The 9,995-nt window shown below is 40.3% G+C and overlaps 1 protein-coding gene across 2 annotated transcripts; it reads left to right on the forward strand.

Annotated features, from left to right (window-relative positions):
• Positions 1-1,695: 1,695 nt before the first annotated feature.
• On the forward strand, positions 1,696-9,102 carry MBL2 (mannose binding lectin 2). Of its 2 annotated transcripts, none has more exons than XM_019034352.4 (5): positions 1,696-1,753; positions 2,831-3,041; positions 3,705-3,821; positions 5,173-5,241; positions 5,978-9,102. In XM_019034352.4, the coding sequence occupies exons 2-5, from the start codon at positions 2,855-2,857 to the stop codon at positions 6,349-6,351; spliced, it is 747 nt and encodes a 248-aa protein (XP_018889897.1). In that variant the 5' UTR covers positions 1,696-1,753; positions 2,831-2,854; the 3' UTR covers positions 6,352-9,102. The 2 variants fall into 2 exon arrangements, with proteins under 2 accessions (XP_018889897.1, XP_004049476.1); XM_004049428.5 differs by having other exon boundaries at positions 2,846-3,041.
• Positions 9,103-9,995: the final 893 nt, after the last annotated feature.

Here is a 9,995-nt window from a genome sequence, read left to right on the forward strand (position 1 = left end):
GGTCAGCAGGAAGTAAGGAAGCCAGTCCCTCCACAAGCCAAGAAGACTTCAATTGGAAGGGACCTGGAAATGCATCTTACTCACATTTCTTTTGGTGTTTGGAGGCCTCCATAGTACCCCCACCACATGGCCCCGCAGCCTCTGAACTTCCCATGATGGGCTCCCCAACACCCCAAGTTACATGGCATTTTTCTGAAAGCCATATCAGTAATGTAGTTGAGAATCAAATGAACTATGTTCGTAAAAGTATTCTTCCATCCCTTCTAGATTGTCCCCATTAACCACAGGAAGATGGTTCAAGCCATTAACACACACGATACCCATGATCTTGTACTGCCAAGTGCTGTTCTTTTGCTTCTTATCTCAGTTGAGTGGCCCCTAGATAGTCAAGTCATAAATGTGTGTGCCCATGAAAACTTCTTATTATCACTCACTATTCTAGCTAATTCTCAAGTGCAATCAATACCTCCTGTTTCTCAAGTGTGCCTACCTTCTTAATCTAGCTGCCATTACCCTGACCCAGGCCACTGTCTTCTGCTGCTTAGATCATGGCAAGCACTTCCTTTTAGATCTGCTTTTCTCCAGTCCTGTTCCCCTCAACATCATAGCCAGAACAAGCCTTGCAAAATTCAAATGTGATCACCTCTCCACTATTGCAGTCCCTCTAGTGACCCCTGGAAGGAAACCCAAAGTCTTTAACACAGTTTACAATTCTTGTTATGAGGATGAAACTTGAAGACATTGTGCTAAGTGAAATAAGCCAGATACAAGGGGGCTATTGTATGATTTCACATATATGAGGTACCTAGGATAGATGAATTCAGAGAGACAGAAAGTAAAACAGAAGTTACCAGTGGCTGTGGGTAGGGGTAAATGGAGAATTCTAGTTTAATGAGTTGAGAGTTTCAGTTTGGGATGATGAAAATCATCCCATGACGTGGTGATGATAGCACAACAGTGTGAATGTACTTAATGCTACTGAGTTGTGTGCTTAATAATAATGGTCAAAATGGTACATTTTATGTCTATTTTACCACAATGAAAAACTGGAAAAGTCAAGTCGATGACTATAATATCATAAAGTGTAAGTAACATGAGAGAAAATAATTCAGGCTAAGAGGATAGAGACTGCTAGGTAGGACTATTTTAGAATAAGTGATCAAGGTACTTATTTCTCTGAAATTGGAATATTTGAATAGAAGAGAAAGAGCTAGCTGGCGATGCCCGTAAGGGGTCCAGGCATGGAGACATCAAGTGAAGAGTCTGAGGCAGGAATGGCCTTAATGCATTAAAGGCAGCAAGAGGTCTATGTGGTTTCATGGATGGGTGTGTGCGTGCATGCACGTGTCTGTGTGTATAGTTGGTGTGCATGAGCATGTGTATGCATTTGTGAGTATCTTTGTTTTTCTGTTGGAAACAAAGATGTCAACAGGACTAACTAGGTGAACCTAGTTATGGAAGTTCAGCAATGAGATTTGCCAAAATGGATGGCAATTGAAAGAGGAATTGTGCTGTATTAAAGCAGACAGCTGCCGAGCACTGTATTGGAGGCTCCTAAATTTCTCATAGTTCTAAGAAGAGCTGTTTATTAATCTGGAGTTGAAGGCCAGGCCCAGGATATCCTTGTTCACAATGTTGATTGGGCCCTACATTGCTGAGCCCAGCCTCCTCCCTCACTCTGAGGCATCTGCCAGAGCCCCAGGCTAGAAGGCCAGCGTCCTTGTCACTGAGTCCCTGCTCTGCAGAAACACCAGTAAGTCATTTCTGGTGAATAAATCTGGGTTTCCGGATCAAGGGTTTGGGGAGCTGACATGACCCTGGAGGCATGGAGGAGGCTTTCTAGGGGTGGGGGGAGTGGGATGGAAAGCAGAAATCAGGTTGAGGACGTCTCTTTTTCTGCTTGTGCTGGAGCATCTGTGACTTTCCTCCATTATCTGTTCATCTGCAGTGGAGACTGTCTTTGTTTTCAAAGGGAAACTTGGAGGCTTAGACCTATGGGGCTGGGCTGCTGAGGTTTCTTAGGGGGCGACAGCTGGAAGAAAGCACTGAAGAACACATGAAAGGTTAGTATCGAGAAATGGGAGGAGGATTCAAAGCAAGTTGTCTAATTGCCAGTGGGTTTTGACTCACAGAACATGGGGAATTCCTGCCAGCAAGTAGAGAGGTATTTAGCACTCTGCCAGGGCCAACGTAGTAAGAAATTTCCAGAGAAAATGCTTACCCAGGCAAGCCTGTCTAAAACACCAAGAGGAAGCAAACTCCAGTTAATTCTGGGCTGGGTTGGTGACTAAGGTTGAGGTTGATCTGAGGTTGAGACCTTCCTCTTTGGATCACCAGCTTTCAGCTCAGGGCCTGCCACTGAGTAAATGATAGTTAACAGGCCCTGGAGGGGAATCAGCTGCCCAGATACAAAGATGGGATTCAGGTGGCAGATGGACCCAAAGAGGACGTGGAGAGAAAGAGGAAGCTCCTACAGACACCTGGGTTTCCACTCATTCTCATTCCCTAAGTTAACAGGCATAAGCCAGCTGGCAATGCACGGTCCCATTTGTTCTCACTGCCACGGAAAGCATGTTTATAGTCTTCCAGCAGCAACGCCAGGTGTCTAGGCACAGATGAACCCCTCCTTAGGATCCCCACTGCTCATCATAGTGCCTACCTTTGTTAAAGTACTAGTCACGCAGTGTCACAAGGAATGTTTACTTTCCCAAATCCCCAGCTAGAGGCCAGGGATGGGTCATCTATTTCTATATAGCCTGCACCCAGATTGTAGGAGAGAGGGCATGCTCGGTAAATATGTGTTCATTAACTGAGATTAACCTTCCCTGAGTTTTCTCACACCAAGGTGAGGACCATGTCCCTGTTTCCATCACTCCCTCTCCTTCTCCTGAGTATGGTGGCAGCGTCTTACTCAGAAACTGTGACCTGTGAGGATGCCCAAAAGACCTGTCCTGCAGTGATTGCCTGTAGCTCTCCAGGCATCAACGGCTTCCCAGGCAAAGATGGGCGTGATGGCACCAAGGGAGAAAAGGGGGAACCAGGTACGTGTTGGGCTGTTCTGTCTCTGCAATTCTTTACCTTCCAGAGGAAACTGCCTGGGGATATGAGGAGACTGATGTCCTATTTGAGTATATTTTTCTCAACTATACTATAACTCAAAACAGAGATTCAGCTCTTATTCTCTGGCATCTCAGAATTCCACACAGCAGTTTGTGACTAACAGTTGTCTTGCCAGCCCAGGAAAGTGGCCCACAGGTCAGGCCATCCCATGGGACACAGGACGAATTTTTCTTCTCTGGGTCATTGTCATGTCAGACCCCTATTCACTTCATAGGGATGGCACCAGGTTCAAGAGGCCAAAGAAGAGACCTGGAGCCAGCAAATAAACATAGGTTTTACTGGGGGAACCTGTTTACAGGGAGATCCAGCAGCAGTGGGCTGGACAGGAGAACAACAACTACTTGTAAAAACAAATGCAGTTAATTTTCACTTTGCACCCTCCCTGCAGCAACCTCCACGTGGAAACTTTATTTCTTAAGTTATTGCTCTCAGGTGCACACCATACAGTTATTGAGAGCAGTGCTCAGAAAGGTCAGTCCTGGGTCAAGGTCTCCTTTCTCCTGAGAAGGGATTGGGCATCAAACTCTTGAAGAGAGAGAGCAAGAACATAGATATTAAGTCACATTTCCTTTGTCTTCCAACAGGCCAAGGGCTCAGAGGCTTACAGGGCCCTCCTGGAAAGTTGGGGCCTCCAGGAAATCCAGGGCCTTCTGGGTCACCAGGACCAAAGGGCCAAAAAGGAGACCCTGGAAAAAGTCCGGGTAAGGACCCCAGCAAGGTCTGAGCTGAGTTCACCCAGGGTTCTGAGACCTTGAGTACCTGGTAAGAGGTGCCCCTTCTCCTGTTCCTTCAAAGGAAGATACCCAAATTTGCTTTCTGACCCGGTGCCCTCAGCCCTCTCTTCATTCTTAGAGCCTTAGGGAATTTCTATAAGTGCCTGAGTACAGACTTACAAACTTTTCAAGACAACTCCCTCATCAGGCACTCCCTGTAGGAGCTGAGCCTGGATTCTCCGTCAGCTGAAACAGTCTAATGTGAGGCCCTGGTCCTAGAGGGAGAAAATAGGCCATCTAAGTGTGGGCTTATTATGCCTATTTTTACAAAAGCATGTAACCATGGTATGTCATGTTTTACTTCATAAGAAACCAAGCCAAAGCTTAATAGCTTAAAAACATAGCCGTCAATTTAAATCACAAGTCTGTGGGTCGGCCATGTGATTTCTCTGCTGGTTTAAGCTGGGCTTACTCACATGTCTGTGGTCAACTGATGGCCAATAGTCTCACTCATGTGTCTGGCTGTTGTTTGAATGTTAGCTGGAGTGATGAGGGTAATTGAACCACATCTCTCATCATCCAACAGGGCTTGTTCACATAGCAGTGATTACAGGATTCCCAAGAGTAGAAATAAGATAGGCTTTAGGCTTCTTGAAGACTCAGAGCACATTATCATTTCTGTCAGACTGTATTGGTCAAAACGAGTCACAAGGCCAGCCCAGATTCAAGGAGTGGGGAAATAGACTCATGTCTTCATGCGAGGAGCTGTACCCTATTGAGGCCATTTTTGCCATCTACTACAACAAGTGATTTGCTCATGCCCTCCCCACTTGGATAATGGGCAACTCACAAAAATCTTGGTTTCCTGACTAACAGAACAAACCTGGAAAAAACAAAAACAAAACAAAAGACATCAAAAGCAAAACCTCTCCAAAGACAAAAACCCTGCAATCTTTTTCGTCACTCTTCACCAGGTGATAATAGAGTAATGCCTCAAGAGATTTCTTTTTAGTTTTGATAGAACAATTTATTTGGAAAAAAAAATCTGTGAAGAACCTGGCATATGGATTGCTAGGTAATCAGGGAGTATATGTGTGCATGTGATATGTATGCATACTTTGGGATACAGTAAACAAAGAGTGACATTTGAGGTTGGATGGAAATAGCGATTTTTCATTCTTTGGGCTTTTCAGTATTTTTTATTTTCCTTCAAAGTGTAAACATCAATGTAAAATAATCTTTTTTTTTCAGTTTGAAAAAGGTACTCCACTCCCTTGTATATGCACAGTTCTGAGGCTCCTTCTCAACAATGCTTCTTTACTTTGTTCTAATTTTCTAGATGGTGATAGTAGCCTGGCTGCCTCAGAAAGAAAAGCTCTGCAAACAGAAATGGCACGTATCAAAAAGTGTAAGCTTTTTCTCTTACTCTCCAGGCAGCTTGAAGTTTGGGAAAAGTAGAATGCAACAAATATTTATTGAATGCATGTAATTTTCTGTACCCTGCTAGGCATTTTTCATATTCTTACCTCATGAAATTCTCACAACATTTTGGTAGAAATGGAGGCAAAGGGAAGTTAAATTACTTGTTCAAATGCACAGAGCTAATAAATGGCAGGGGTGGTTTATAGATGGAAGTCAGTCTGACTTGAGAGACCCTAATCCTTTACCATCTGATATTGCTCACTGAAAATGGGACTTATATCCCTTTGTTGCACTGGTATTGAGACCTGGCCGTGGGGTCTAACCTGCCTGGGGCAAATATTTTCAGACATTTTTTGTTTGGTCTCAAGTTAACAATTTAGAATTCAGAAGTCCAAATTATATGTCTTTTAGAATTCTGATCTGAAAGCACAGAGAGGCCTTTGTACCAGTCTGTCTGTTCACATTTGGGTTGCCATATTTAACAAATAAAAAGACAAAGCACCAGTTAAATTGGATTTCAGCTTAAAAACATTTTTAGTATAAGTATGTCTGAAAAATTATATGGGAGATATACTAAAATATTCATTGTTTGTCTGAAATTCAAATTTAACTGGACATACTATATTTTATCCGGCAACTCTACTCTAGAAGACTTTTTCTTGAGAAATACCTTGAGTTGGGCTTAAGGATGAGTCAGTTTCACCCACTTTTTCACATTTTAGGGCTGACCTTCTCTCTGGGCAAACAAGTTGGGAACAAGTTCTTCCTGACCAATGGTGAAATAATGACCTTTGAAAAAGTGAAGGCCTTGTGTGTCAAGTTCCAGGCCTCTGTGGCCACCCCCAGGAATGCTGCAGAGAATGGAGCCATTCGGAATCTCATCAAGGAGGAAGCCTTCCTGGGCATCACTGATGAGAAGACAGAAGGGCAGTTTGTGGATCTGACAGGAAATAGACTGACCTACACAAACTGGAACGAGGGTGAACCCAACAATGCTGGTTCTGATGAAGATTGTGTATTGCTACTGAAAAATGGCCAGTGGAATGACGTCCCCTGCTCCACCTCCCATCTGGCCGTCTGTGAGTTCCCTATCTGAAGGGTCATATCACTCAGGCCCTCCTTGTCTTTTTACTGCAACCCACAGGCCCACAGTATGCTTGGAAAGATAAATTATATCAATTTCCCCATATCCAGTATTGTTCCTTTTGTGGGCAATCACTAAAAATGATCACTAACAGCACCAACAAAGCAATAATAGTAGTAGTAGTAGTTAGTAGCAGCAGTAGTAGTCATGCTAATTATATAATATTTTTAATATATACTATGAGGCCCTATCTTTTGCATCCTACATTAATTATCTAGTTTAATTAATCTGTAATGCTTTCGATAGTGTTAACTTGCTGCAGTATGAAAATAAGACGGATTTATTTTTCCATTTACAACAAACACCTGTGCTCTGTTGAGCCTTCCTTTCTGTTTGGGTAGAGGGCTCCCCTAATGACATCACCACAGTTTAATACCACAGCTTTTTACCAAGTTTCAGGTATTAAGAAAATCTATTTTGTAACTTTCTCTATGAACTCTGTTTTCTTTCTAATGAGATATTAAACCATGTAAAGAACATAAATAACAAATTTCAAGCAAACAGCTTCACAAATTCTCACACACATACATACCTATATACTCACTTTCTAGATTAAGATATGGGACATTTTTGACTCCCTAGAAACCCCGTTATAACTCCTCCTAGTACTAACTCCTAGGAAGATACTATTCTGACCTCCATGACTGCACAGTAATTTTGTCTGTTTATAAACATTGTATAGTTGGAATCATATTGTGTGTAATGTTGTATGTCTTGTTTACTCAGAATTAAGTCTGTGAGATTCATTCATGTCATGTGTACAAAAGTTTCATCCTTTTCATTGCCATGTAGGGTTCCCTTATATTAATATTCCTCAGTTCATCCATTCTATTGTTAATAGGCACTTAAGTGGCTTCCAATTTTTGGCCATGAGGAAGAGAACCCACGAACATTCCTGGACTTGTCTTTTGGTGGACATGGTGCACTAATTTCACTACCTATCCAGGAGTGGAACTGGTAGAGGATGAGGAAAGCATGCATTCAGCTTTAGTAGATATTACCAGTTTTCCTAAGTGATTGTGTGAATTTATGCTCCTACCGGCAATGTGTGGCAGTCCTAGATGCTCTATGTGCTTGTAAAAAAGTCAATGTTTTCAGTTCTCTTGATTTTCATTATTCCTGTGGATGTAAAGTGATATTTCCCCATGGTTTTAATCTGTATTTCCCCAACATGTAATAAGGTTGAACATTTTTTATACGCTTATTGGGCACTTGGGTATCTTCTTTTGTGAAGTACCCGTTCACATTTTTGTATTTTGTTTAAATTAGTTAGCCAATATTTTTCTTACTGATTTTTAAGTTATTTTTACATTCTGAATATGTCCTTTTAAATGTGTATTACAAATATTTTGCTAGTTTTTGACTTGCTCCTAATGTTGAGTTTTGATGAACAAAATTTCCTAATTTTGAGAAAGTCTTATTCATTCATATTTTCTTTCAAAGTTAGTGCTTTTTGTGTCATGTTTAAGAAATTTTTGCCCATCCCAAAATCATAAGATATTTTTCATGATTTTGAAACCATGAAGAGATTTTTCATGATTTTGAAATCATGAAGATATTTTTCCATTTTTGTCTAATAGTTTTATTAATAAACATTCTATCTATTCCTGGTAGAATAGATATCCACTTGAGACAGCACTATTTGTAGGAAAGACCATTTTTCCTCCATTGAATTAGGGTGGTGCATTTTTGTAAATTAGGTAACTGTATGTGTGTGTGTCTGTTTCTGGGCTGTCTATTCTAGTCTATTTGTTGATGCGTGTGTCAAACAGTACACTATTTTAATTATTGTACATTTATGGTTGTAACTATAGTCCAGCTTTGTTCTTCTTCAAGTCAAGATTTCCATATAAATATTAGAAACAGCTTCTCAATTTCTACAAAAACCTGATGAGGTTTCCACTGGGACCACATTGAGTCTATCAATCAACTTATGCAGAACTGGCAACTTACTACTGAATCGCTAATCAATGTTCATCATGTATCGCTTCGTTTAACTAGGATTTCTTTAACTTAATTGCTATGTTTTGACATTTTTAGTTTAAAAACCTTATATATCTTGTTTTGGTGGTTTTAGTGATTTTAATAATATATTTTAAATATTTTTTCTATTGTACACAGAAATACAGTTAAGTTTTGTGTGTAGTCTTATGATGTTTAGTAACCTCAATAAGTTTATTTCTTAAATCTAGTAATTTGTAGATTCTTCTGGATTTTGTATATGCATAGTCACGTAAGCTGAAAATATGGCAATACTTGCTTCTTCCCAATTGCTTTACCTTTTTTCTTACCTTATTGCACTGGTTAGCAACCCCAATACAGAGACCACCAGAGCAGGTATAGACTCCTGAAAGACAATATAATGAAGTGCTCCAGTCAGGCCTATCTAAACTGGATTCACAGCTCTGTCACTTAATTGCTACATGATTTAGAGCCAGTTACTTTGTGTTTCAGCCATGTATTTGCAGCTGAGAGAAAATAATGATTCTTATTTCATGAAAATTGTGGGGATGATGATATAAGTTAACACCTTTAAAGTGTGTAGTAAAGTATCAGGATACTATATTTTAGGTCTTAATACACACAGTTATGCCGCTAGATACATGCTTTTTAATGAAATAATGTGATATTATACATAACACATATCGATTTTTAAAAATTAAATCAACCTTGCTTTGATGGAATAAACTCCATTTAGTCACATTTTACCTTGTGTATATATTATTGGAGTGGACTTGTTAATAGTTTGTTTAGAACATTTGCACCTATGTTCATGAGAGATACTAGCTTTTTTTCCCCTCCTTAATGCACTTGCTATGGTTTGGGGTCAATGTTATGTAAGCCTCATTAAAATGAGCTGTGATGTGCTCTCATGCTCCCTATTATCTAAAATAATTTGTGTAAAATTATACTTTAATGTTAGATAAATTCACCAGTTAAGCCATCTTGGAATGGTGTTTTCTGTTGGGAAATGATTTTAATTTCAGATTTAATTTCCTCATGATCTAAACCTATTCATGTTTTCTGTCTTTTGTTCGGTTTCAGTGAGTTATATTTTTCAATGAATGTGTCAATTTCCTCTGAATATATATGTATTGGCATAAAATTGTTACAATATCTTTGTATTTCTTTTCAATATAAGTAGGATCTATAGCAATGTCTATGTATCTGTTATGATTATTTGTATTTTATCTTTATTTTATTGTATTTTTTTTTTGAGATGGAGTCTCACTCTGTCACCCAGGCTGGAGTGGCTGGAGTACAATGGCACGATCTTGGCTCACTGCAACCTCTGCCTCCCAGGTTCAAGAGATTCTCCTGCCTCAGCCTCCCAGGTAGCTGGGATTACAGATGCCCACCACCATTCCTGGCTAATTTTTTTAATTTTTAGTGGAGACGAGGTTTCGCCATGCTGGCTAGGCTGGTCTCAAACTCCTGACCTGAGGTGATCTACCTGCCTCAGCCTCCCAAAGTGCTGGGATTACAGGCATGAGCCACTGTTCTTGGCCCATCTCTTTTTTTCTTAATCAATCTTGCAAAGGATTTGTCAATTTTATTAAATTTTTCCAAAAACTTCTTTTTGGTGTTTACTAACC

The sequence above is a fragment of the Gorilla gorilla genome, chromosome 8, assembly GCF_029281585.2.
Source record: "Gorilla gorilla gorilla isolate KB3781 chromosome 8, NHGRI_mGorGor1-v2.1_pri, whole genome shotgun sequence".
Classification (NCBI taxonomy): domain Eukaryota; kingdom Metazoa; phylum Chordata; class Mammalia; order Primates; family Hominidae; genus Gorilla; species Gorilla gorilla.

Coding starts and splice junctions, on each gene's coding strand:
- MBL2 (XM_019034352.4), top strand. CDS start 2,855: ATGTCCCTGTTTCCATCACTCCCTCTCCTTCTCCTGAGTATGGTGGCA. Junction 3,042..3,704: donor GGGAGAAAAGGGGGAACCAG/GTACGTGTTGGG, acceptor GTCTTCCAACAG/GCCAAGGGCTCAGAGGCTTA. Junction 3,822..5,172: donor AGACCCTGGAAAAAGTCCGG/GTAAGGACCCCA, acceptor CTAATTTTCTAG/ATGGTGATAGTAGCCTGGCT.